The sequence below is a fragment of the Aegilops tauschii genome, chromosome 2 (assembly GCF_002575655.3).
Source record: "Aegilops tauschii subsp. strangulata cultivar AL8/78 chromosome 2, Aet v6.0, whole genome shotgun sequence".
NCBI classification, from domain to species: Eukaryota; Viridiplantae; Streptophyta; class Magnoliopsida; order Poales; family Poaceae; genus Aegilops; species Aegilops tauschii.
The window spans coordinates 210,120,687-210,147,559 of record NC_053036.3 but is presented as its reverse complement, the minus strand read 5'-3'; the positions used below and the strand labels follow the sequence as shown (position 1 = coordinate 210,147,559).

Here is a 26,873-nt window from a genome sequence, read left to right as displayed (position 1 = left end):
GCTACAGACAGAACCTCAATCTTGTTGAATTGACGGGATGGTTGGCAGGCAATACATATCGAATTTTCGTCATCAACCGGGGATGATTAGGAGGACAAATGGACAAAGGAATTGACTAATTCGTACAGCTTCGATTAATGGTGTCCTTACTTATCACAAACGAAAAGAACGTGAGAACGACGACTTGATTGTGACCCTATACTTTTTGATGTAATTTCTCTACCAAGTCATTTTCAGAATCACACAAGAAGCCAACCTGATAATTAATTATGTCAGCATCCGACATGAATTTATTTATTTATTTATTCATATGTTTTTCCGCATAATATGGAGTACAGGACATGAGTACACTCCAGTGCGAGACAGCGTGTCGCTCTTAGTGTCAGTGTACAGGACGCAATTTTCGCCCATCATTCACTTTAGGTAGCAAGATCACCTTTTTTCATGGGTCTATCCTTAATTTGCCACTCCCTAATTCGACAAGATAATTTTCCTCACACTGGGGGTGGCGCTATTAAGGTGAAAGCTTTGCTTTACAGGTGCCAAACCTTAAATAATGTAATGTGGTGATAGTAATTCGTTAGTTTTGTGCTGCGTTTGCGGTGTGTGTCTTATAAACTCCTCTTCTTAATCTATGAAAATGGCAAAACTTTTGCCTCGTTTCAGAAAAAGAAAAATACTGGTAAAATCATTTCCGGGAGGGGAGATGATTCCCTTGCTCATGTGTATCCACGAGCCGTATGACCCTGAAATTCCTGGAGCGAGTGTCGACTAATTCCGGGCGGAGTAGGATGATATGAACGTGCCATCCATTCCATTGTAATCGAATTAAGCTCAGCGGTTAGTGGTTACGGCGTACTAGTCGTTAGCACGACTAGCAGCACGATCGATCCCATTGCCATTATCACAAGAAAGCTAGAGTTAAACATTCCGACGAAACCAAGCCTCCGTTTCTTCCCCACGGAACGGCCAGGCCACACACACACCATGCTTCTTTCTTGCATCGTCTATTCCCCATTTGTACTACGTACGTACGTATTTCGAGTATTAAATACTCTATATATAGGCTATTAGCTAGGCCCAGGTAGGAGTAGAGAATCTTGGGCGCAAACTGCGGACGACATGCCACCATAGGCTCGCGCTCCGTCCTCGCCTCGCCTGCTCGGTCCAAGAGCAAGGAGAAAGGGCGCGCTTCTTGGGGCTTACTTCCTGGGTCTTGCTCCCGTGCCGTGCCGTTGGGAGGTGCGTCCTCCATTCCTTGCTTCTCCTCTCTCGTCCATTTCTTCGCCTGAGTTTCCTCCCCGTTCTTGGACTGTCCTCTCTCCATCTCGGTGATTTGCGGCGGAGCGGATCGAGAGCAGGAGGTAGTAGTTTTGAATTGTGCTGTTTCTTGATGAACTCGGCTTCTTTTGGTACTATCTATCATCAAGTGATGCAGTATTCGTCGTCTTCTTCTTCTTCTTAGTCGTCTGGTCTGGTGTTTATCCTCTTCTCCATGGATGGTTTTCTTGTCCTTGCCTTGGCTACTATACTATACTATACGTGGTTGCGTGTTTGGATCAGTGAATTGCTGGAATTCGCGTGATTCTTGGCAATTTCTTCAGAATGGACGCAATACTGAAGAACATCCTAATCGAGCTGATATGCATGATTGTCTTGTCTTACATGCATTGGATTCATTCAAGTTTCTCTTCTTCAAGTATACTGCCTAAACTGCAATCTGTCCCTTTTTCTTGTCTAAACTTTTCGGTGGATTGCTGAACAGGGTCGCATAAGCATCGTCATTCAACCGACAGCTGGAGGGATGGATCGCCGGAGCTGGCCGTGGCGCCGCAAGTCCATCTCGGACAAGGCCCCCGCCCCCACCGAAACCGAAACCGACAGCTCCGCCTCCTGCCCATCCGAGGCTTTAACTGATGAACAGGTGAGAGGAGAAACAAAGGGATTCTTGTTATCCTTCTTCCTGCATTACATTGATGGTTTCCATTTCTGCGATTTTGCGGCATTTTCTCACTGTTCGCCTTGCATGATTTAACCAACTATTAACGGGTCAGAGGAGCAACAAAAGCAAATTGGCCTACAGTAAAAAAGATTTGATACCGAAGAATAATGCATGTGTAGTGTCAAGGAGTGTTTTACAAGCATGTTCAGACATCTTCCTTTTCTTTCTTTCTTTTGCGGCGGAGGAAGTTCGGACATGTTTATTGACTTTGAGAGTCCTACACGCCTCCCCCTTAACAGATCATGCAACATGTGCCGCTCAGAGAAAAATGAGAAGGCCATGTGGCATGGCGAACATGTGAGTGAGGTTTCATCCAATCACACATCTGTAGGGCCTCTAATCTATCGCCAAGTTGCAACATCAACTCTTAAATCGATGATGTCACATAACGTAACGGATAGGGCTAAATAGAGATTCCCAATGCTGGATCAGAATTCATCAGCATATATAAGAGAGCCAGATTGCTTGTCATTCTTTGGGGAATAAAATTTTCTCTTTTAAATGTTTTTTTTTTTGTCTTAGTCTCCTCTCTGGTAAATGGTAATACTAGGATACACGCCGTAGACCACCGAACAGCAGCTCTACCATACCACCTTAGTACAGGCACACAATTCATCTCAGCCACATGACAATAATGGGCTGCAGGATTCAATCTCATTTGATGCTTTGGTTGGCAACATTGACCAATCTTCATGGCTGTGTGGCAATTTTAGTAGGCCTCCAACTGAAGCAGGGAAGGGAATGGTAAGGGGTCCTATTGTCCCTGTACCAGCGTGGCTAACAGGACAAGCCTACCTTACCTATCCATGGATGCATACCAAGGAAAGGATGATGTGTTAGTTGGCACTCTCTTTTCTCTGCCAACATTATGGCTGCAACAAGGGCAAGATGCAGTTTTTCTGGTGGCCACTCCATGTGCTGCACCATCACCTTTGGCCCAACACAAATGGCTCATAATGCTTGCTGGCGCAGAGAGAGAGAGAGCAATCAAGATTCCAGCTCTCTTCATGTGCACCACTGCTACTTGATTGTGCTGCTGCTGCCCTCGCTTGCAGTCTTTTGACCAAGGCTGTCTTTCTCCCTCCCTCCAATACTCTAATGCAACAGTGAGGAACAAGTGCCGGGCTGCCCACAGTTTGAGCTTATGCATTAAACATTCTCCATACAAGCTGAAAAAAATGAGCCAAGTTAGTCTAACCAATGTTTGCTTCTTCTTTCTGTCGGGGCAACAATTTTGACTCTGCTTGTTTGTCTCCTCTTTGATTAGGATACCACCCTCAAGAGTTCCCCGAAATCGCCGGAGGTCGCATCCAAGGAAGCACAGGACAACAGCAATGTGAAAGTCAAGGTGCTGAGCGAGAGGCTTTCCTCTGTGGTATCGGATATTCGTGCCAAAGATGATCTCGTGAAGCAGCATTCCAAAGTTGCCGAAGAAGCTGTTCTAGGTATGCAGTTAAATTAAACATGACTGAACAAGAACATTAAGCAGCACACAAAATTACTAGGTATGCAGTAGCATGCATCTCTATGGCCTTTGATTGAACATTATTCACAAGCAGATTCTGCATGCATTTCTTGCACCAGGATGGGAGAAGGCCGAAAACGAGATGGCATCGCTGAAAGCCCAGCTGAATGCTGCAACTGTCAAAAACGCAACGCTGGATGGCGCGCTCAAGGAATGCGTCCGGCAGCTCCGGCGCGCCAAGGAAGAGCAGGACCAAAAAGTCCAGGGCGCGCTGGCACTGCAGTCTCGGCAGTGGGAGTCAGACAAGACCGACCTAGAGCTGCGGGTTGTCGAGCTCAAGGCCAAGCTGGAAGCCAAGTCGGAGCGCTCGGTGACCAGTGACGGCGATGCCAACTCCAGGCTGGCCTCTCTGGAGAAGGAGAATTCGGCTCTCAAGGCGCAGCTGCTCGCCAAGACGGAGGAACTGGGGCTCAGGACCATCGAGAAGGAGCTCAACAGGAGGGCGGCAGAGGCGGCCAGCAAGCAGCAGCTCGAGAGCATCAGGAAGGCGGCCAAGCTTGAAGCCGAGTGCAGAAAACTGCAGGTGATCACATCCTTCGTTCTTTGTGTGCTTTGGCGCCATTGGAGGCATCATATTATGTGAAGAGGACGGTTCTTGTCCTCCTGTGTTGGAAGCTAACGTCTCTGGAGTTTTGGGCAGGCCACTGCACGTAGGCCCTCCTTCAGCAGCGACCTCAGGCGCACTCCGAGCTCCCTCTGTACCGAGTCGGTGACGGACTGCCAGTCGGACTGCTCCGACTCATGGGCATCGGCTCTCATCACCGAGCTCGACCAGTACAAGACCGAGACAAGGAGTGCAAGCCTAGCAACCGCAGTCGACATCGGTGTGATAGATGACTTCCTTGAGATGGAGAAGCTTGCGTCAGCCAACGGCGCCGTCTCGAGGAGCAGCAATTATGCCGAGGACACCGGTGGTCAGCTGGTGAAGCTAGAGGAGAAGGCCAGGAAGCTGGTGGCCGACAAGGACAAAGCCTTGCACGAAGCCCAGCGCGAGCTGAGGGCTTGCCGCCATCGGGCAATGGTGGCAGAGGAGAGATCAGCTGAGATGCAGAGGCAGCTGAATCTCGTCAATGGAGAGAGGCACGCCATGGAGGCCGAAATGCAAGACGCGGAGAGGAAGAGGAACGATCTGGAGTGTAGACTTGAGCTGGCCCATGGCGAGATCACGAGCCTGTTGGACAAGGGGCGCATCCTGGAGGAACGGCTGGACTCGGAGAAGGCGCTAACGCTGGAGCTCGCGGCAAAATACCAGCAGATGGATGCGCTCGAGTCGGAGACGAAACAGCTGCGCGCTCAGCTCGAGTCTGACGCCAGAAAATACAGCGACAAGATCACCCTGCTAGAGAGGAGGCTCACAGAGAAATGCCGTGCCGTCGAAGCTCTGGAAGCAAAGGTCAAGGGTGCAGAGATTGAGCTGGAGCTGGCGGGACAAGAAATTGTCTCATTCCAAAAGAAGGTGCGTAGCCTGGAGCAGCAAGATAAGGCATTGTCTGTTGAATCCGCAAAGCGGTGCCGCGATCTCCAAGCACTGGAAGCAGAGAGAGATGAGCTCAGATCTCAACTCCAGGCTGCCAATTCAGATGTCTTTGCCCTGAATGAGAAGGTTAACATGCTTGAAGAGACTCTGGAGAAACGAGAACCGTTTATTGCAGAACTGGAATCTCAACTCAAGTCGGCGCAAGCTGAAATCAAGAGCTTGAAGGAGAATGCCGGCCAGTTGGAAATGAAATTGGAGACACAGAAGAACTTGTCATCAGCCTACATAACTGCACTGGATGCTTCAGAAGCCCAGAAGAAGAAAATGACGAACCAGTTCGAGCTCAAAGAGAAAGAAGCAGAGGAATCGCACAGAAAGATTTACTTGCTTGAGGAACAAATTCTCAAAGAGAGAGCGGAATCGTCGGAGTTCGCCGCGCAATGCCATGACTTGAAACAGGAGTTGTGCAGCAGAGCTCCAGTTCATCAGCCAAAACCAATGGAAGTGCAACCTATGGCAAGTACAGACCTGCACATCACAAAGGTAAATTTTACGGTATCTCTTTATTATCGCAACCAAGTCTGGTGATGAAAAGTTGAGGACTTTTAAGTTATGTTACTGATGAGTAACTGGTTTCTACAGGAGAAAGAGCTAGCTCGTGCTGCGGGGAAACTAGCAGACTGCCAGAAAACAATAGCGTCACTAAGCGCGCAGTTGAAAACGTTATCCGACTTTGATGAATTCATCATCCCTGATCCTGGAGTTGAGAATCATGACATCGCCTTAGCTGAAAGCTGGGATGGCGATCTCAAGCTGTTTGATTCAGCAAGTTATCCAGCACAGTTGGGCTGTTTGGCAGTCACATGACTGTGGTAGCAAAGAAAGATGGCGGAAAATTATATGGCTTGGCTGTCTCATAATAAGATTGACAGAATCCTTCCCTGATTCCATATGGAGATAAGTTAATACTAGTTTATACAGGTGAGAGCAAAGGCTCATATGAGAAAAGCACTATTCATATGGAGAGATTAAGTGTATAAAAATCAATTTTGGTCAACTTGTCTCATGAAATTATCAAAATGGTCTTTAACCTCGTCTGCAACACGACTCCGCATCTTATATGTTCACCCAACACTTGCATACATACTTATTATCTTACATCCATTGGCAGAGATCCTACACATTTCAGCCAAAAATAGTTCAAATTTCAAATGTCCAGGAACTTGCATTAATTTCACTACACCAACAGGACTGACGTTGTCCACGCTCAACTAGACCATTGCTACTTCGGTACAAACTAACCAAGATGAGAACACAGAGTCAGATGATAGTATAAATGAACCATACCGTTCAAGTTTGATAATATTTTCAAATAACTTATCATAATATTGTAAAACAGCAGGTAATATTTCAAGGAAAAGTTACAAATGAACCATACCGTTCAAGTTTGAATGAACTTGTACTTAAAAGGCATTCTTTTACAAATTCACTAAGGCAAGCACCATGGTCAGACGTCAATAATTCCAGCACACCAAATGTCCTAGGCAACTTGTTGCTTCTTGCTTTTCTTTTTCGTGCCTTTGCTTCTTTCGCCAGATTCAGATTTTATTCTCTTTGGGGCATACATCTCAGCATCACTGTCATTAAGGTCAGCCATCTGAGTTCCTTCCTCATCCTCTGCAACCCTTCTATTCTTCTTTTTCTTCTTTACCTTTCTGACTGTTTCAGCATCGCCTTCATCCGGGTCGACCATTTGTGTTTCTTCATCATCCTCTGTAACAGTTTTCTTCTTCTTTTTCTTCTTTTCCTTTCTGACTGCTTCAGCATCACAGTCATCAGGGTCCACCATTTGAGTTCCTTCTTCATCCTCTTCAACAAATACATTCTTCTTTTTCTTTTTTTCCCTTCTGACTGCAGCTTCAGCCACCATTGAAGAATCTGGCTGCTTGGATTTAGTCTCCTCAGATTCTAGACACAACAGTAGTGTTAGCACAGTACCTCAAACCTCAAGGCATTCATCAAGATGCAGTTAAGACGTACGCCATTTTAAGATTACAGGTCAGAACTCAGAAGTGTTCCGAGTAAAAAGAAGCAATACTTTCCTAACTATAATTATCAGTTCCACATCCAATGAAATTTAACAAGTCAACATGTTTCAGTCCTAAAGGAAGCACTTTGCCCATTACAACAAGCACCATTCAAGATAACATGAATGTAAAAAACAATGGCCACTCTCACATCTGACTTACCACAACAACAACGGAAAACAGAGCACATAACCTAGAATAGCTACTGAAAATACATAACTCCCCCGCAGAGAGAGAGAGAGAGAGAGAGAGAGACAAACCTTCAGCTGAGAAATGTGAATCAATAACCACTGTCATGAGGTGCTGCTTGAGATAGACCTGTTACCAACCAATGAACATGTGTTAGATCATGAAGAGTTTAAAATGAAGAACCATGGTGTATAACCAGTAGTAAGATCACTAAAGGCCAATTAACTAGAGTACAAGGTTAGCCAAGATAGAAACGCAAAATCATCTATCATATACACCGACATGTATAAATGAACTTGCACACTCGATTTTAGGATTATATGTTTTTTAGGTACTACCTCTGTACCAAAATATAAGAGGTTTTTGTAGGCTAGTTTAGCCTAAAAAGCATCTTATAGTTTGATACGGAGGGAGTAATAAAGAGTAGCCCAAGATTAAGTCATAACATATTTGGCTAGTCAATGATATCTTCATGCTCACTATAATAAATTCATTTATATACACACATGTCAAAATGGACCAGAAAACAATTAGAGCAATATGAATAAAAATAGCATCAATTTTGCAAGGAGCAACAACAAGCTTCAAGCTTAATTTGAATGCTATGAAATTAATTTTAGACATACCGCAGAAAGCGGCTGCCTTGTATTTGTATCCCAGATTCGCAAGTAGCTGTCCAATCCTACAAAGACCAAAATAATATCCTGAGTTAGTTCAAAGAAGTACAAACAAAGACAGCCAATAAAAAGTAAAAGTGCACAACAAAATTGAGGGAACATAAAACTATATGTTGCATTCAAAATAAATCAATCTGAAATAAATGAAAATTTATTACTCACCGCAAGATGCTATCAAAGGCAGCTCCGGATGCCTAACTATCGATCTAATACTTCCACTGCATTTACCAACATAGCATCCGAGTAGTTTTCCTGTAAAAAAGGTACACACCAATCACAACACTGTAAAATAAGCTATACTCGCATACATTGTACCTTGGGTTGTTATTAGCCATAATCATTTGTCCATGTCATTTTATTTAATAATAAACTAAGTGCTACGCAATCTCCGATCAGTTAAAGATTATATATCGAACTCTAACATGTAGAAATGCTGATAAATATTTCAGCTCTACCATTTCCATTAGCTGCAACTGCATGTCACTAACTATCTGTCGATTAGTAGACAAAATAAAATAAAGAAACAGACCAATATAGGTACTTCATACCATTATTGCCTATACAAAACAGCAAACATGAAGTGGATCTGATGATTAAATAGGAGTAGACTTGTGACACATGGGTTGAAGTTTAAGAAAACACAGGTCTATCTCGAAATTCAAATCTTCAAAATTCAGTAGTTACCTAAACTGAATATAAGCTATTTTAACACTAGAAAAGGAACATGTTCCAAAAATACTCAGTTCCATTAAAAGATACTGCACACCATCTGTTTATCATACCTGTTCTCATGTCAAAGGAAGCGAGGTCTCCTGTTCCTGTCCCAATATAGACAGTATGTCCATCTGGATCCCCTGCAACTGCCTTGATTGGTGACTCCCTAAAATCAACTGAAACAACAGGTCTTCTTTGCGAAGCAGTATCGTATAAGCGAACCTGGCAAACACAAAATGAAAACACCATTAGTTGTTAGTGAAGTTGAGCAGTCATCATCAGTGCAGCATAATATATTACAGATGCAAATGATCGTAGCAAACATCCACAGCTAGTCACTGCCTAGCATAAAAGGAAGTAGAAACACGTCAATTAAGCAAATGAAATGGTTTCATTATTTACAATCTATGAGGGGACTACACAGATGTAACAGACACATCATAACAAAACCCCATCAACAGCAGCGTTGCAGCCAGAGAGCTGAACTGGTTAAATTTGTTGAATTCTAACACAAACATTGAGCAAATTTTATCCATAAAAGATTAAATTTGGAGTTCTGTTAGCATAACAGTGATGAGATATGGTACCTGATGATTATTTGTGCCGGCTACAATTTTACGGTGATCATCCTTGCACAGGAAAGTTCCAGCAGTGAACCAAGGTTTGGTAAATATACCAACGTTGTTAGCTCGGGGCTGTGAGATCAAAATAAAGTTAACATGGACAATAGTTTGCTAATATATCAGCTAATAAGAAAAAAAAAACAGATTGGTACTTACAGATTTAGCAGACCACATCTTACTACAAGATGTGATATCCCACAAGTTTACTTCCATACCATTCCTAAAATGAATGAAATAACTGTTAAAACGCCACAAATTTCCTAAATGATTTTCACATCTCATACAGAAAAGCTGGTAAATAAAAGGAATGCAGCCACAGTATTAGGCAATCGCATGCTAGAGGTTATAGTCAACTCACCCTCCGAACATTGCATAGTTTTCACCAGCATCCACAGATGAAAACTGCAATGTACCCTTGTTACACACGTCCCAAGTGCTTGATGGCCCAACATCCGAGTCAGATGCCGTGTTTTCTTTTGCAACAGATCTCACACTTGCTTTGCCCTTCTCCGTACAAGCAAGAAATGTACCTAACCTGCAACGAGCAACTAAATGTAAATACAATTTGGCCAATATCACCAAAATGCAGAAGAGCAATGAACTTTTCAATGATATGGAACTTAATACAGGTGTAGACGTGTTGTAAGATATCTATTACGGGGAAAATTATCAGCATGTGAAAATTACGTGGTTAAGTCTGGTGCATGTTTTCTGAAGAGGTGCAGGGCGACTAGGGGATCATTTTCCACAGCTCCGACAGTTTGGTCTGTCCTAGAGAACTTGAAAGCGGCCAGAGCATCACCATTCAGGGGATTCAGCAACTCAACCTACACAAAAACCTTTGGAATTAACAACCAACTGAAAGACACACAAGGTAAGCGTCCCAACTCTGAGAAGCAGCAGTCACTCACCACACCGTTCTTCCTTGCCACAGCCAAAACCTGCAAAACGCAACACAATAGACAATCGCGATTATAGGAATGAGCAACCGTGATGGACCAAGAGCTCATGAGAGAGAGCTGAGCTGAGCTGGTAGAGGGGGACTGACGGGGTCGACGGCTCGGTCGGCGAGTGAAGCGACGAGGATGGCCCTGGAGGCGTCGGGTTCGCCCCACGTCTCGACGACCTTGGCGACGCCCGCCGGTCTAGTGCGGGCCTCGACGACTGCGCCGGGATTAAAACGGAGAAGGAACAGTGAGCAGCAGGTGGCGGCGGAGGGGAGGCGGCGAATTCGGGCAAGGCGGCAGTACCTTTGATGAGGCCGAGGATGTCGGTGGTGATGGCGCGGAGCGGCGGGCAGCCGGGGCTCTCCACCGAAGTGATCCGCGGCATCCTTCCTTGGCTTCTCTCTCCGGTGGAGGAGAGGCGGCAATTCGGGGGAGGAGAGGCAGAGTAGGGCTTCTCGTGTTTTTAGGGTTTTAGGGGAGATAGATGGATGCAGGGTGAGTCTGCTCTGGGCCGGGCGGTCCTTCCGTGGCGGCCGCGACACCGTGGAAAAGCCTGAATGGCGAGCCCGGAGGGTTTTAAACAGCGAAAATCCTATTTAGAGCTTAAGGCGAGGAATAATATAATGTGTAAATGGTACAAAACGCACATCCTGGACAGTACTGGGCCTGACCCCTGTAACCCCAGAGCAGGTTTTCGAGAAGGGTCTGTCTATAACACATCTAGATGTGACATAATTATGTCGCATATAACCTGATGTCCACTATGTTTGTGGTCTAATTTTTTTTGTCCCAACTTTTTTTCTGTTTCTTGTTGCTATGTTAGTTGTGGGAGTTCAGATGTGACATTTCTAGAAAACATCTAGATGTGAATTAGACAAACTGTTTCGAAAACGTTCTAGCAGGTTCTTCGCCCTTTTTTTCTCTTTTTTTCCGATGTTTCTCAACAGTTTTGCCGGTTTTCTTTTTTATTATTTTTATCTTCCCTTTTTCATTTTTCTTTGGTTTTAGTTTTAAATTTTTTAAACACTTCCAAATATATTTAAAAAACTTTCAAAATTAGTGAATGTTTTTAAAATTCGTGAACAGTTTTCAGATTTGTGAATATTTTCCAAATCCATGGATAGTTTTTATTTTTTGACAATTTATAAGCCCATGAACATTTTTATAATTTTGTGAATATTTTTTTAGTTCATGAACATTTTAAAAATTCATGGACATCTTTTAAAATACATGAAAATTTTCAATCTATATATTTTTTAAATCTATCATACAACCAAGCTATCTTTTACAAATAAAAAATACGCTACAACGGCCATGTGGTAGGCAACCGAACGAGAACAACATGAAAGAAATGCAATGGCGTGCAATAGGGAGCCCAATCAAGAGCGACATCGAGTTTCTACACTCTAACTCAAATGCACCCACGTGAATATTAAAAAAAATAAAGTAAAACAATTCAAAATGATACTAGATGCCATCTTTGCCTAAACTCCTCGGAAATGGCGACCCACCTGTGCAAGGATTGCCCTTTCTCCTTGGTGGTCAGAAACTGCATGGAGAGTTGTTCTCGTCATGCGGCATGCTCCTGTCAATGTGGAATGGTGCAGTGGCATGATTTCTTGGTTCTCACGCGAGGAGAAGTGTCGGCGCAGTGGTACAGAAAATTTGGAAGGAGAGGAATAGGCCCATCTTCAAAAGAACTCGTATGACCACATCGAGGTTGCAAGGCTGGCCCTTGAGGACATCAAGCAGAGGGGAATGGCTTTGGGTAACTACCAACCACCAAAGGGGATTCGCTAGGTGGCTTGTTTTTTTAGCGGGTTTTTGGAGCGATTTTTCTCAAAACGAGTCCACCTCTTGTAAATATGTATTTACCCGCGAAATGAAAGGCAGTGATCCTCTCGATTCCTCGAAAAAAGATATCGAATTCTTTGCTAAAGCGGGGGTTTAGCAAAGAGTTCATCATCATCAACACATGAATTTAGTGCACAAAGAGTTCACAATCAATAGATTTGGTAAAAAGTCTAAAGTCAGTTTTCCAATTTTGAAACCCTTTCTCAAAGAGTCTTCTTCAAGCACTCACACCAAACTCGAGGAGCTTGTTTGATTCGATTTGCGGAGTTATCGGGGTCGCCTGCCGAGGAGGATGGAGTTTGGTCGATGGAGAGGTTGTGACATGAACGAAATGACCGTCGTAGCCAACCGGGAAAGTGTAACGCCCGGATAATTAAGCTACAGTAATCTTTGCTAATGATGCCATGTCATCGCTTTTACTGTTGCTAGGTCCCACGTTGATTCTAACCAATTCGAAATTCAAGTTTAAAATAAAGTCAAACAATAAAAGTTATCAAATGTCAAATCTAAAATGTGCAACTGTGGTAAATAATTCATAAGTATTGTTTGTGAAAGAAACCAAATTTTTATAAAATGTTTAAGTGCTCAAAATTAATGAAAACAGTAGCTAAAACAATTAGTTAAATGCCTTTTCTTATTTTATAAATTAGCAAACTATTTTATTTAGGACTAGAACTTTTTGTGGCAGAGGTATAAATAGTACAATAATTTAGAAACTACTTTTGTATTTTAACTAATTAAAGTATTGTGGAAGTTAAATAAACATGTAAAAAGAAAATAAAAGAAAAGAAAACAGAAATAAAACAAAGCCCCCTCCCTTGGGCCACATGGCCCATCTATCTAGCAGGCCTGCACAGCCCAGCCCAACACCCCCCTGTTTTCCCCTTCCTCCCGCTACACAAGCAGACGATGCCGTGGCGGCCATCCACGGCGCCATGGCCGCGGTGGCGACCATCGGCGCCCCATCCCGCCTATTTAGCCGACCCCGGTGCCCCCTTCTCCTCCCTGGAACCCTAACCCCTATCCCCTCGCCCCCCCTCTCCCTGTGCCACTCTCGCGCCCGACACCTCTCGCCGTCATCGTCGCGGCCACCATCGTCTCCGGCGTGCGGGGGCACGTCCAGGAGGTCCGCCGCGGCCGGCTTCGTCCGTCCCGGGGACTAGCTCAAGCCAGGACGCCCTCGAGCTGACGTTGTCTTCGTCCCCTTCGTCCGGCCGTCACCAACTCACCGTCGTTGTTGTGGCTCCAGTCCACCCCGACCCTCCCTGAGCACGCCAAGGATGCACTGTGAGCTCCTCCCCCATTCCCCCTGCTTGCCCTCTCGATCCGTTGCCGTAGTCGTCATCCCCGAGTTCGTCCGAGATCCCGCGTACGCGTACGCGTACATGCGTGCATCCTGCCACTGCTCTCTGTCCTTGTTGTTGCCTTCGCTTTGCTGCCGCCGCCGCTAGCGCTAATGGTTTGCGTTGCCGCTGCTAGCTGCCGCTCCTGCTACCTGATGCTACTGCCGCTGCTACTTGCCCTGCCTATTGCTGTTGCCGCTGCCGCAAGCAGCTACTCTACTGGCTGCCCGCCGGAGCACCCCGACCGCGCCTGCGCGTACGCGCGCCCGTCCGCCTCGCGCACAGCCTTGACTCCCCTGCTGCAGCGCCCTCGCCCGCTTGCTCCTGCTCTACTGTACCGCTGCTTGCTACTGTAGATGGTTCTAGCTTTTCTAAATCTACAATGAGTAACCCCCTAGACAACCCTTAAACTATGGTTAAACAGTTGTTAACATGACTGAAAATAATATGTGTAGAAATTATACATGACAAGCTTCAGTATACCCCACTGGACCAAGTCCATTTGATGCGTGGATTAAATCCTACAAAAATCACAAATTACTACGTTCTGTTAACTGAAAAGCAGAAACAGAAATGTTGAAGTAGCACTTTTCCAACAAAGTTTTGATCAAGCAAATGGATGCTAACATAGCTGCACTTGATACTATCATTTAGATCACAGCAAAGTGCTCAGATTTGATATAAGGCACTAATTCACAGGATAGACAGAACAATAGCTGTAGCCTTTTGAAAACAGCTAAGTGATGTTAAAAACTGACGAATTCTCAGACTTAGCAAAATTTCAGGATTTTTCCGGGTATTGTTAAATCTTTGAAAAATCTTAGAAAATAATCCGTAACTCGGATGAAAAAGTTTTATACATGAAAGTTGCTCAGAACGACGAGACGAATTCAAATACGCTCTCCGTTCATCTGTCACGTGCCCCTAGCATAGCGAACATGCAACCTTTCCCCTCCGTTTCATCTGTCCGATAATGACAAACTTCGGGAAAACTTTCCTGGATGTTATCCCCCTTCGCCGGTACCGTGTAGTGCTACGTTAGAACAGGTCTACTACTGCTTATTGTCATGTCATGCATCTGTGTGCCTTATATTTACTGTTTCTGCCCCCTCTTCTTCTCCGGTAGACCCCGAGACCGCTGCTGATGTCCCTGTGATCGACTACGTCGACGACGACCCTTCTTCCCTTTCAGCGGAGCTTCCAGGCAATCCCCCCCCCCCCTTGATCACCAGATATCGCATATTCTTCTATACTGCTTGCATTAGAAGAGTGTAGCATGTTACTGCTTTCGGTTAATCCTATTCTGCTGCATAGCCTATCATTGTTGCTACAGTTGTTACCCTTACCTGCTATCCTACTGCTTAGTATAGGATGCTAGTGTTCCATCAGTGGCCCTACACTCTTGTCCGTCTGACATGCTATACTACTGGGTCGTGATCACTTCGGGAGGTGATCACGGGTATATACTATATACTTTATATACATGACTCATGTGGTGACTAAAGTCGGGTCAGCTCGTTGAGTACCCGCAAGCGATTCTGATGAGGGGGCTGAAAGGACAGGTGGCTCCATCCCGGTAGAGGTGGGCCTGGGTTCCTGACGGCCCCCGACTGTTACTCTGTGGCGGAGCGACAGGGCGGGTTGAGACCACCTAGGAGAGAGGTGGGCCTGGCCCTGGTCGGCGTCCGCGGATACTTAATAATAACACGCTTAACGAGTTCTTGGTATTTGATCTGAGTCTGGCCATTTGGTCTATACGCACTAACCAACTACGCGGGAACAGTTATGGGCACTCGGCGTCGTGGTATCAGCCGAAGCTCTTTTTGACGTAAGCGACTGAGTGGCGCGCGCCGCATTGGACCGTAAGCTCGCGCTTGTATTAAGGGGGCTAGGTCTGCTTCCGGCCGCGTACGCAACGTGCAGGTGTGCAATAGGCGATGGGCCCAGACCCCTACGCGCATAGGATTTAGACCGGCGTGCTGACCTCTCTGTTGAGCCTAGGTGGGGCTGCGACGTGTTGATCTTCCGAGGCCGGGCATGACCCAGGAAAGTGTGTCCGGCCAAAGGGGATCGAGCGTGTTGGGTTATGTGGTGCACCCCTGCAGGGAAGTTTATCTATTCGAATAGCCGTGTCCCTCGGTAAAAGGACGACCCGGAGTTGTACCTTGATCTTATGACAACTAGAATCGGATACTTAATAAAACACACCCTTTCAAGTGCCAGATATAACCCGGTGATCGCTCTCTAACAGGGCGACGAGGAGGGGATCGCCGGGTAGGTTTATGCTATGCGATGCTACTTGGTGAACTTACCATCTACTCTCTTCTACATGCTGCAAGATGGAGGTGGCCTGAAGCGTAGTCTTCGACAGGATTAGCTATCCCCCTCATATTCTGGCATTCTACAGTTCAGTCCACCGATATGGCCCTTTATGCATATACCCATGCATATGTAGTGTAGCTCCTTGCTTGCGAGTACTTTGGATGAGTACTCACGGTTGCTTTTCTCCCTCTTTTCCCCCTTTCCTTTCTACCTGGTTGTCGCAACCAGATGCTGGAGCCCAGGAACCAGACGCCACCATCGACGACGACTCCTACTACACCGGAGGTGCCTACTACTACGTGCAGCCCGCTGACGACGACCAGTAGTAGTTAGGAGGATCCCAGGCAGGAGGCCTGCGCCTCTTTCGATCTGTATCCCAATTTGTGCTAGCCATCTTATGGCAACTTGTTTAACTTATGTCTGTACTCAGATATTGTTGCTTCCGCTAACTCGTCTATGATCGAGCACTTGTATTCGAGCCCTCGAGGCCCCTGGCTTGTATTATGATGCTTGTATGACTTATTTATGTTTTAGAGTTGTGTTGTGATATCTTTCCGTGAGTCCCTGATCTTGATCGTACACGTTTGTGTGCATGATTAGTGTACGATTGAATCGGGGGCGTCACAAGTTGGTATCAGAGCCGACTGCTTGTAGGAATCCCCCTTTCCAAGTCCTTGGCCGAAGTCGAGTCTAGTCTTTGAAAAAGTTTTTACTAACATGGTTGTGCGGCTTACGGGCCCACGTCTCCATTGGGTGGTACTAGGATCTTTTACTCCTCGACCTTTACTCCGGGACTCTGAACTCTCTCCTATTCGGGTTAAATGAGTTTTGCTAAATCTAACATTAGGATCTCGTTATCACTTTCACCCGGAGAGCCCCTTATTACTGATGATCGTCTGCTGCACGTGAAGACCCTGAAGACACTCTCCGCTGTTAACCTGAGAACTTGTGTTCATCGCTTTTGCAATTCCCTTCCATCGATAAACTCCTATGGATAACCACGTATACTCGACATTCATACAATGTTTCCCAGTTGATCTTGTTATTACAAGATACCCCGAAATTCTCTCTGTTGTTCCGAGAATCCTTTGAGCTTACTGCCTTGCTGTTCTTTGTCACCTGAATACCCCTACAGATAATTCTCGCACTTACCGAGTATCCGCTCATCCCCAGTTGATTCAAGTATTTCACAAAAGTGTTCAAAATACCATTCGATCTTCCGAAAATCCTCAGGAGCCTTTTTGCTCTTGAAATTCTTGCTTACTTGCATTATGATTAATCTTAAGTCTAGTAATCTTGTTGACATCCATTGTCATTATCATTTTGAGTCCGTTAATTCAATTTGTTGCCAATGCTCGCAATCCTCAAACAGATACTAGAATTCATCCTTCCGACTCAGATGTCATTTTAAACATGAGCTGGTTCTCGCCAATCAAATTGTCGTCGATTGTGCCCCTAAGTCTATTGAACTTATCCATCCTTGATCAGAGCGTCTGCTTCTGATCTTTCGCTTTGTAAATCATAATTCCTTTACAATTGAGTTCTAAGTTATTTAGTTGTTTCTATAATCCAATGTCTTTGCATTGATTCTTCCTCTGGTTGTGTGTCGATACTCACATCAGATCCTTTTGTGGACCACCAGATCCTTTGTTGGATTTTATCCGACAATGTCCTTCATATTCAATAACCTTGTGAGCCTTTCCTAGGATACATAATGTCTTTGCAAAATGGTATCCTCTACTTTCTCAACCATGCTCAGCTTTCGAGCTAGTGATAATTACTCTCGAAGTTTGTGGTATATGTTCCTAAGAGGCCCCGATGGGTTGGACATATGCCTTCTCTAATCTGTGTGAACCCGGAAACTACTACGGGTCATACTCTACTGGTGTTATGTCAGATAAAATTTCAACACACAACTTCGTTGAAGGCGAGAAGTGAATGAAAGGTTATGCATTAAAGAAGTGGGAGTCGACCTTGAACTTTGTGTTCATGCCCATGGACACGATGTAATCTTATCATGGAAGCTTCTCGTAAAATAGTTACCCCCTTGTTATAAGTTCTTGTATCCGTGGTTTGATCATTTACAAATGTGGTTCTGACCATACTGTTCCCCTTGATTCAATTTCTCAGACAAGTTAAACCACTTGTCCTCTGCAGATCATTGTGTTGGGGAACGTAGTAATTTCAAAATTTTCCTACGCACACACAAGATCATGGTGATGCATAGCAACGAGAGGGGAGAGTGTTGTCCACGTACCCTCGTAGACCGACAGCGGAAGCGTTATCACAACGCGGTTGATGTAGTCGTACGTCTTCACGATCTGACCGATCAAGTACCGAACGTACGGCACCTCCGAGTTCTACACACGTTCAGCTCGATGACGTCCCTCGAACTCCGATCCAGCCGGGTGTTGAGGGAGAGTTTCGTCAGCACGACGGCGTGGTGACGATGATGATGTTCCACCGACGCAGGGCTTCGCCTGAGCTCCGCAACGGTATTATCGAGGTGTAATATGGTGGAGGGGGCACCGCACACGGCTAAGAGATCTCAAGGATCAATTGTTGTGTCTCTAGGGTGCCCCCCTGCCCCCGTATATAAAGGAGCAAGGGGGAGGCAGCCGGCCAAGGGGAGAGGCGCGCCATGGGGGGAGTCCTACTCCCACCGGGAGTAGGACTCCTCTTTTCCTTGTGGGAGTAGGAGAAGGGAAGGGCGAAGGAGAAAGAAGGAAGGGTGCGCCCCCCTTCCCTAGTCCAATTCGGACCAGACCATGGGGAGGGGTGCGGCCACCTTTTGAGGCCTTTCTCTCCTTTCCCGTATGGCCCATTAAGGCCCAATACGAATTCCCGTAACTCTCCGGTACTCCGAAAAATACCCGAATCACTCGGAACCTTTCCGAAGTCTGAATATAGTCGTCCAATATATCGATTTTTACGTCTCGACCATTTCAATACTCCTCGTCATATCCCCGATCTCATCCGGGACTCCGAACTCCTTCGGTACATCAAAACTCAATAAAACTGTCATCGTAACGTTAAGCGTGCGGACCCTACGGGTTCGAGAACTATGTAGACATGACTGAGACACGTCTCCGGTCAATAACCAATAGCGGGACCTGGATGCCCATATTGGCTCCCACATATTCTACGAAGATCTTTATCGGTCAGACCGCATAACAACATACGTTGTTCCCTTTGTCACCGGTATGTTACTTGCCCGAGATTTGATCGTCGGTATCTCGATACCTAGTTCAATCTCGTTACCGGCAAGTCTCTTTACTCGTTCCGTAACACATCATCCCGCAACTAACTCATTAGTCACAATGCTTGCAAGGCTTATAGTGATGTGCATTACCGAGTGGGCCCAGAGATACCTCTCCGGCAATTGGAGTGACAAATCCTAATCTCGAAATACGCCAACCCAACAAGTACCTTTGGAGACACCTGTAGAGCACCTTTATAATCACCCATTTACGTTGTGACGTTTGGTAGCACACAAAGTGTTCCTCCGGTAAACGGGAGTTGCATAATCTCATAGTCATAGGAACATGTATAAGTCATGAAGAAAGCAATAGCAACATACTAAACGATCGAGTGCTAAGCTAACGGAATGGGTCAAGTCAATCACGTCATTCTCCTAATGAGGTGATCTCGTAAATCAAATGACAACTTATGTCTATGGCTAGGAAACATAACCATCTTTGATTAACGAGCTAGTCAAGTAGAGGCATACTAGTGACACTCTGTTTGTCTATATATTCACACATGTATTATGTTTCCGGTTAATACAATTCTAGCATGAATAATAAACATTTATCATGATACAAGGAAATAAATAATACTTTTATTATTGCCTCTAGGGCATATTTCCTTCACATTGCACCTGTCCAACCTTTTACTTTAATCTATCGTCGAGTATTACCCCCTGGTATCTCGAGATAAACACAAAACATCATAACTTCTTATGAGTTCTTCATCAAGTACTACATTCTCACTGATTCCAATTTTTCACGGGCTCTCAGTTATTAAACACTCAAAGACACCGATAACTGAACTGAGTCCGCACTACGGTTCAACAACTTTAGTAATCTTCTTTACTTACGAGTTTGTACCCAAACACGTCATTCCTAGCCTGATTGGCTATATCATTATCGTGCTAAATTTTAAACTGTGCCACCCGGTCCTTCTTCCCGGAGCACAACTTTCGACGGTGAGCAAATCTTACGTCGATCTTCCCCATAATACCATTTCACCTTGAACAGCAAGCTTGATTTCGAATTTGTGTCATACCCATGGTTCCAATATCCTTTCGCTTCATCATTCCTTTGACTTGATGTCATCGCCAATCGATTACATCTTCATGAAATCTATCGACAAATGTGTCGTGATCATCATCGGCATTCTGAGCTCTTCCAGGATAGCACTTGAATTCATGATGAGAAATACCATCCTTGCCCCCGATGATTTGTGTTATCATTGACCACTTTATTGCCTTCCGTTCAACACAAACTTGTTCGTGTTTTGTGTTGTACCTTGAGATCCTTGCTATCCAGCCTTAGTTCTTCTTTACCTTGGAGTATTACCATCTTTTATGTCAGGAATGTCTTGAGATTGCTCCACCTCTTAAGAATTCTTGGTATAGTGATGCTTCTCCCCATCATCATTCTTTCTTGGTCCCCGTGTTGGTTCTAACCGGGGTACCAACAAGTGCACGGTGCTGTTTGGATTCTGCTCTTCTAGCAACCCTATTGCTTTGAAATGAATGATCGATAGTTCATTCTTAGCCTACCGGTTATTGAATTACCAGTCTAAACATTGATCGTGCAACCCAGCCCATATTTCGGGCGCACATTTCAACCAATGTTTGATTGTGTATGTTTTCCTCGAGCATACATCCTTATATCATTTGATCTGACGAATGTTATCTCCTTGTTCACATAATTGTGGAAATCCATCTTTTGGGAATCTCGATGAATTGTCCTTAGCCCATCAGCCACCTCATCATCCTCTCCTTGGTTTAATGATGAACCCTTGTTTCAGAGCCTTGCTTCTGGACGCCATTTCCCGAGAATCTTGCAACGTCAATTCGTCAATTGGTGTTGCACCTTTTATTTTCAAGCATCCTGAGTCTGAGGTATCCTGACACCAATCAGATCTGAATCTTGGTCAGATATGATGGTTGGATCATATTCCCAAGAGTTATAACATTTTGTCGTTATATGGCCCATTAAGGTGATGTCATGCCTAGCACACCTGGCCAGAGGACCTATTATTATAGTTTCCTCTTTAGCAAGGTTAACCATTCTTCCATGAGGAAATTGTAAGACTTATTCTATAAGTTGTTCCTAATAGGTCCTTTGTGTATCTAGAGTCTGACCTTTGCCTGAAGATCATGTCAATGCTATCTCGAAGCATGTATGTGGTACTCCGATTTTCAATAAGAACATCTGAAGCACCATACTGAATTTTCTTTATCAAATTATCCAAACACCGTTGTATGGGTAATGTCATGAAATTTCTCCCCCCTTTCCTAAATGGTTTTCCACATTATATCATGTCATGGATATCATGCTCTGTTTGTCCTTGGGAAGGATATACCCCTGAATAATGTGTTTAAACTTATTTTCCTTTCCATTGTTCTATTTAATCTGATGATCACCTTTTCCTTTGCATTGTTTTGTTTAACCTTTCTGGTGATTTATATGATCTAAGTAGTAATAAGTCACTGCTTTTGTAAGCACCTCGGTGTACAACTCTGTCAGTAAGAACATGTTACTATTGTTGATGACATTCCGGTATCCACCGATGGACGAGAACTTTGCCTAATGGTCCGCCTCATTCAACGAGCAGGAAAAGGGTTCTCTTCGTCCCTCGCCCTTGGTACCGATGCTGTAGCCGACATAACTGACAGGCTACCCTCTGACATGCCTTGTTATCATGACTGTGCAAAATACCACCGCCCTTCCTACCGTTAACTCACATGGTGGGCCCATAACCCACAGTTCCACAGGATCGAAACCTGACTCTTCTGTATATCCCTGTCTCCAAAGTTATTCCTCGCGCTTGACTTCGTATGTAATTCACGGGGTCACCTCCCTAGTAATCTATTCTGGTATCAAACACAATACTTATTCTCGTTGCTCTGGAACCCTTTCACCTTCTGATTAGGCATCGAACGATTGCCTATCCATTTGAAACTTCTCATGGTACCTTCTTACTTTGCTCTCGATATCTTCTTAAGTTACAATTCGAGAGGTACTTATGCTTCTTCCCCTGAGTTAACCGTCTGATGCTCGATCTTGTTAGAATCCGTCCTTATAGAGTTTTCCCTTCTTACCCTTTCGTAAGTACGATGAAGAACCTGAAGAAAGGATGCCTACTTCATCATGATGACCTGAAGCAGAGAAATGAAGACATCAACGTAATGGATCGACCGCTTCGAAAAGAACAACCAAGATCGAGAAGACTCGTTAGAATTTCGTAACCAATTTCTTCCTTTTAACTCTACCTCTTAAATCTCGGGACGAGATTTCTTGTAGTGGAGGAGAATTGTAACGCCCGGATAATTAAGCTACAGTAATCTTTGCTAATGATGCCATGTCATCGCTTTTACTGTTGCTAGGTCCCACGTTGATTCTAACCAATTCGAAATTCAAGTTTAAAATAAAGTCAAACAATAAGAGTTTTCAAATGTCAAATCTAAAATGTGCAACTGTGGTAAATAATTCATAAGTATTGTTGGTGAAGAAACCAAATTTTTTAAAAATGTTTAAGTGCTCAAAATTAATGAAAACAGTAGCTAAAACAATTAGTTAAATGCCTTTTCTTATTTTATAAATTAGCAAACTATTTTATTTAGGACTAGAACTTTTTGTGGCAGAGGTATAAATAGTACAATAATTTAGAAACTACTTTTGTATTTTAACTAACTAAAGTATTGTGAAGTTAAATAAACATGTAAAAAGAAAATAAAAGAAAAGAAAACAGAAATAAAACAAAGCCCCCTTCCTTGGGCCACCCGGCCCATCTATCTAGCAGGCCTGCACAGCCCAGCCCAACACCCCCCTGTTTTCCCCTTCCTCCCGCTACAGAAGCAGACGATGCCGTGGCGGCCATCCACGGCGCCATGGCCACGGTGGCGACCATCGGCGCCCCATCCCGCCTATTTAGCCGACCCCGGCGCCCCCTTCTCCCCTTGGAACTCTAACCCCTATCCCCTCGCGCCCCCCTCTCCCTCTGCCACTCTCGCGCCCGACGCCTCTCGCCGTCATCGTCGCGGCCACCGTCGTCTCCGGCGTGCGGGAGCACGTCCAGGAGGTCCGCCGCGCCCGGCTTCGTCCGTCCTGGGGACTAGCTCAAGCCGGGACGCCCTCGAGCTGACGTTGTCTTCGTCCCCTTCGTCCGGCCGTCACCAACTCGCCATCGTTGCGGTGGCTCCGGTCCACCCCGACCCTCCCTGAGCACGCCAAGGATGCACTGTGAGCTCCTCCCCCATTCCCCTTGCTTGCCCTCTCGATCCGTTGCCATAGCCGTCGTCCCCGAGTTCGTCCGAGATCCCGCGTACGCGTACGCGTACATGCGTGCATCCTGCCACTGCTCTCTGTCCTTGCTGCTGCCTTCGCTTTGCCGCCGCCGCCGCTAGCGCTAATGCTTTGCGTTGCCGCTGCTAGCTGCCGCTCCTGCTACCTGATGCTACTGCCGCTGCTACTTGCCCTGCCTATTGCTGTTGCAGCTGCCGCAAGCAGCTGCTCTACTGGCTGCTGCTGTCGCCGGCGCTTCCTGCGCGCGCCCGCCGGAGCACCCCGACCGCACCTGCGCGTACGCGCGCCCGTCCGCCTCGCGCACAGCCTTGACTCCCCTGCTGCAGCGCCCTCGCCCGCTTGCTCCTGCTCTACTGTACCGCTGCTTGCTACTGTAGATGGTTCTAGCTTTTCTAAATCTACAATGAGTAACCCCCTAGACAGCCCTTAAACTATGGTTAAACAGTTGTTAACATGACTGAAAATAATATGTGTAGAAATTATACATGACAAGCTTCAATATACCCCACTGGACAGAGTCCATTTGATGCGCGGATTAAATCCTACAAAAATCACAAATTACTACGTTCTGTTAACTGAAAAGCAGAAACAGAAATGTTGCAGTAGCACTTTTCCAACAAAGTTTTGATCAAGAAAATGGATGCTAACATAGCTGCACTTGATACTGTCATTTAGATCACAGCAAAGTGCTCAGATTTTATATAAGGCACTAATTTACAGGATGGACAGAACGATAGCTGTAGCCTTTTAAAAACAGCTAAGTGATGTTAAAAACTGACGAATTCTCAGACTTAGCAAAATTTCAGGATTTTTCCGGGTATTGTTAAATCTTTGAAAAATCTTAGAAAATAATCCGTAACTCGGATGAAAAAGTTTTATACATGAAAGTTGCTCGGAACGACGAGACGAATTCAAATACGCTCTCCGTTCATCTGTCACGTGCCCCTAGCATAGCGAACATGCAACCTTTCCCCTCCGTTTCATCTGTCCGATAATGACAAACTTCGGGAAAACTTTCCCGGATGTTATCCCCCTTCGCCGGTACCGCGTAGTGCTACGTTAGAACACGCCTAGTGCTGCTTATTGTCATGCCATGCATCTGTGTGCCTTATATTTACTGTTTCTTCCCCCTCTTCTTCTCCGGTAGACCCCGAGACCGCTGCTGATGTCCCTGTGATCGACTACGTCGACGACGACCCTTCTTCCCTTTCAGCGGAGCTTCCAGGCAAGCCCCCCCCTAATCACCAGATATCGCATATTCTTCTCTATACTGCTTGCATTAGAAGAGTGTAGCATGTTACTGCTTTCGGTTAATCCTATTCTGCTGCATAGCCTATCATTGTTGCTACAGTTGTTACCCTTACCTGCTATCCTACTGCTTAGTATAGGATGCTAGTGTTCCATCAATGGCCCTACACTCTTGTCCGTCTGCCATGCTATACTACTGGGCCGTGATCACTTCGGGAGGTGATCACGGGTATATACTATATGTTGGAAATATGCCCTAGAGGCAATAATAAATTGGTTATTATTATATTTCCTTGTTCATGATAATCGTTTATTATCCATGCTAGAATTGTATTGATAGGAAACTCAGATACATGTGTGGATACATAGACAACACCATGTCCCTAGTAAGCCTCTAGTTGACTAGCTCGTTGATCAATAGATGGTTACGGTTTCCTGACCATGGACATTGGATGTCGTTGATAACGGGATCACATCATTAGGAGAATGATGTGATGGACAAGACCCAATCCTAAGCATAGCATAAAAGATCGTGTAGTTCGTTTGCTAGAGCTTTTCCAATGTCAAGTATCTTTTCCTTAGACCATGAGATCGTGTAACTCCCGGATGCCGTAGGAGTGCTTTGGGTGTACCCAACGTCACAACGTAACTGGGTGACTATAAAGGTACACTACGGGTATCTCTGAAAGTGTCTGTTGGGTTGACACGGATCGAGACTGGGATTTGTCACTCCGTATGACGGAGAGGTATCTCTGGGCCCACTCGGTAATGCATCATCATAATGAGCTCAATGTGACTAAGGAGTTAGCCACGGGATCATGCATTACGGTACGAGTAAAGTGACTTGCCGGTAACGAGATTGAACAAGGTATTGGGATACCGACGATCGAATCTCGGGCAAGTAACATACCGATTGACAAAGGGAATTGTATACGGGATTGATTGAATCCTCGACATCGTGGTTCATCCGATGAGATCATCGTGGAACATGTGGGAGCCAACATGGGTATCCAGATCCCGCTGTTGGTTATTGACCGGAGAGGCGTCTCGATCATGTTTGCATGTCTCCCGAACCCGTAGGGTCTACACACTTAAGGTTCGGTGACGCTAGGGTTGTAGAGATATGAGTATGCGGAAACCCGAAAGTTGTTCGGAGTCCCGGATGAGATCCCGGACGTCACGAGGAGTTCCGGAATGGTCCGGAGGTGAAGAATTATATATAGGAAGTCAAGTTTCGGCCACCGGGAAAGTTTCGGGGGTCACCGGTAGTGTACCGGGACCACCGGAAGGGTCCCGGGGGTCCACCGGGTGGGGCCACCTATCCCGGAGGACCCCATGGGCTGAAGTGGGAAGGGAACCAGCCCTTAGTGGGCTGGGGCGCCTCCGATGGGCCTCCCCCCTGCGCCTAGGGTTGGAAACCCTAGGGTGGGGGGGCGCCCCACTTGCCTTGGGGGGCAAATCTCCCCCCTGGCCGCCGCCCCCATGCAGATGGGTTCCAGGGCCGGTGCCCCCCCTCCAGGGGTCCTATAAATAGTGGGGGGGAGGGCAGCAACATGACAGCCCCTGGCGCCTCCCTCTCCCCCTGCAACACCTCTCCCTCTCGCAGAAGCTTGGCGAAGCCCTGCCGAGACCCCGCTACTTCCACCACCACGCCATCGTGCTGCTGGATCTCCATCAACCTCTCCTTCCCCCTTGCTGGATCAAGAAGGAGGAGACGTCGCTGCTCCGTACGTGTGTTGAACGCGGAGGTGCCGTCCGTTCGGCACTCAGTCATCGGTGATTTGGATCACGGCGAGTACGACTCCATCAACCCCGTTCATTGGAACGCTTCCGCTCGCGATCTACAAGGGTATGTAGATGCACTCCTTTCCCCTCGTTCCTAGTATACTCCATAGATGGATCTTGGTGATGCGTAGAAAAATTTTAAATTCTGCTACGATCCCCAACAGTATATACTTTATATACATGACTCATGTGGTGACTAAAGTCGGGTCAGCTCGTTGAGTACCCGCAAGTGATTCTGATGAGGGGGCTGAAAGGACAGGTGGCTCCATCCCGGTAGAGGTGGGCCTGGGTTCCTGACGGCCCCCGACTGTTACTTTGTGGCGGAGCGACAGGGCGGGTTGAGACCACCTAGGAGAGAAGTGGGCCTGGCCCTGGTCGGCGTCCGCGGATACTTAATAATAACACGCTTAACGAGTTCTTGGTATTTGATCCGAGTCTGGCCATTTGGTCTATACGCACTAACCAACTACGCGGGAACAGTTATGGGCACTCGGCGTCGTGGTATCAGCCGAAGCTCTTTTTGACGTAAGCGACTGAGTGGC

At 45.8% G+C, this 26,873-nt stretch overlaps 2 protein-coding genes across 4 annotated transcripts; one reads left to right on the top strand and one right to left on the bottom strand.

Annotated features, from left to right (window-relative positions):
- The first annotated feature begins 894 nt into the window (after nucleotides 1-894).
- On the top strand, nucleotides 895-6,061 carry LOC109744406 (uncharacterized). Of its 3 annotated transcripts, none has more exons than XM_020303522.3 (6): nucleotides 895-1,242; nucleotides 1,766-1,924; nucleotides 3,270-3,447; nucleotides 3,587-4,050; nucleotides 4,168-5,547; nucleotides 5,647-6,061. In XM_020303522.3, the coding sequence occupies exons 2-6, from the start codon at nucleotides 1,805-1,807 to the stop codon at nucleotides 5,869-5,871; spliced, it is 2,367 nt and encodes a 788-aa protein (XP_020159111.1). In that variant the 5' UTR covers nucleotides 895-1,242; nucleotides 1,766-1,804; the 3' UTR covers nucleotides 5,872-6,061. The 3 variants fall into 3 exon arrangements, with proteins under 3 accessions (XP_020159111.1, XP_045088844.1, XP_045088843.1); XM_045232909.2 differs by having other exon boundaries at nucleotides 904-1,242; nucleotides 1,766-3,189; XM_045232908.2 differs by having other exon boundaries at nucleotides 1,103-1,364.
- Nucleotides 6,062-6,337: 276 nt separating this feature from the next.
- Nucleotides 6,338-10,786, bottom strand: LOC109744407 (ribosome biogenesis protein NSA1). Its single transcript, XM_020303524.4, has 12 exons — nucleotides 10,545-10,786; nucleotides 10,343-10,458; nucleotides 10,206-10,235; nucleotides 9,982-10,121; nucleotides 9,653-9,829; nucleotides 9,451-9,514; nucleotides 9,259-9,366; nucleotides 8,740-8,893; nucleotides 8,120-8,209; nucleotides 7,907-7,962; nucleotides 7,352-7,409; nucleotides 6,338-6,972 (listed from the first exon to the last, which is right to left on the bottom strand). Exons 1-12 carry the CDS (start codon nucleotides 10,624-10,626, stop codon nucleotides 6,545-6,547), a joined length of 1,503 nt encoding a protein of 500 aa, XP_020159113.1. The 5' UTR covers nucleotides 10,627-10,786; the 3' UTR covers nucleotides 6,338-6,544.
- Between the last annotated feature and the right edge of the window lie 16,087 nt (nucleotides 10,787-26,873).

What these genes read in the sequence shown, in the direction of transcription:
- LOC109744406 (XM_020303522.3), top strand. Translation starts at nt 1,805, where the DNA reads ATGGATCGCCGGAGCTGGCCGTGGCGCCGCAAGTCCATCTCGGACAAG. An exon ending in TGCCGAAGAAGCTGTTCTAG is followed by an intron (nt 3,448 to 3,586) that starts GTATGCAGTTAA and finishes TTCTTGCACCAG; the next exon opens with GATGGGAGAAGGCCGAAAAC. An exon ending in CAGACCTGCACATCACAAAG is followed by an intron (nt 5,548 to 5,646) that starts GTAAATTTTACG and finishes TGGTTTCTACAG; the next exon opens with GAGAAAGAGCTAGCTCGTGC.
- LOC109744407 (XM_020303524.4), bottom strand. Translation starts at nt 10,626, where the DNA reads ATGCCGCGGATCACTTCGGTGGAGAGCCCCGGCTGCCCGCCGCTCCGC. An exon ending in CATCCTCGGCCTCATCAAAG is followed by an intron (nt 10,459 to 10,544) that starts GTACTGCCGCCT and finishes ATCCCGGCGCAG; the next exon opens with TCGTCGAGGCCCGCACTAGA. An exon ending in CAAGGCAGCCGCTTTCTGCG is followed by an intron (nt 7,410 to 7,906) that starts GTATGTCTAAAA and finishes GGTTGGTAACAG; the next exon opens with GTCTATCTCAAGCAGCACCT.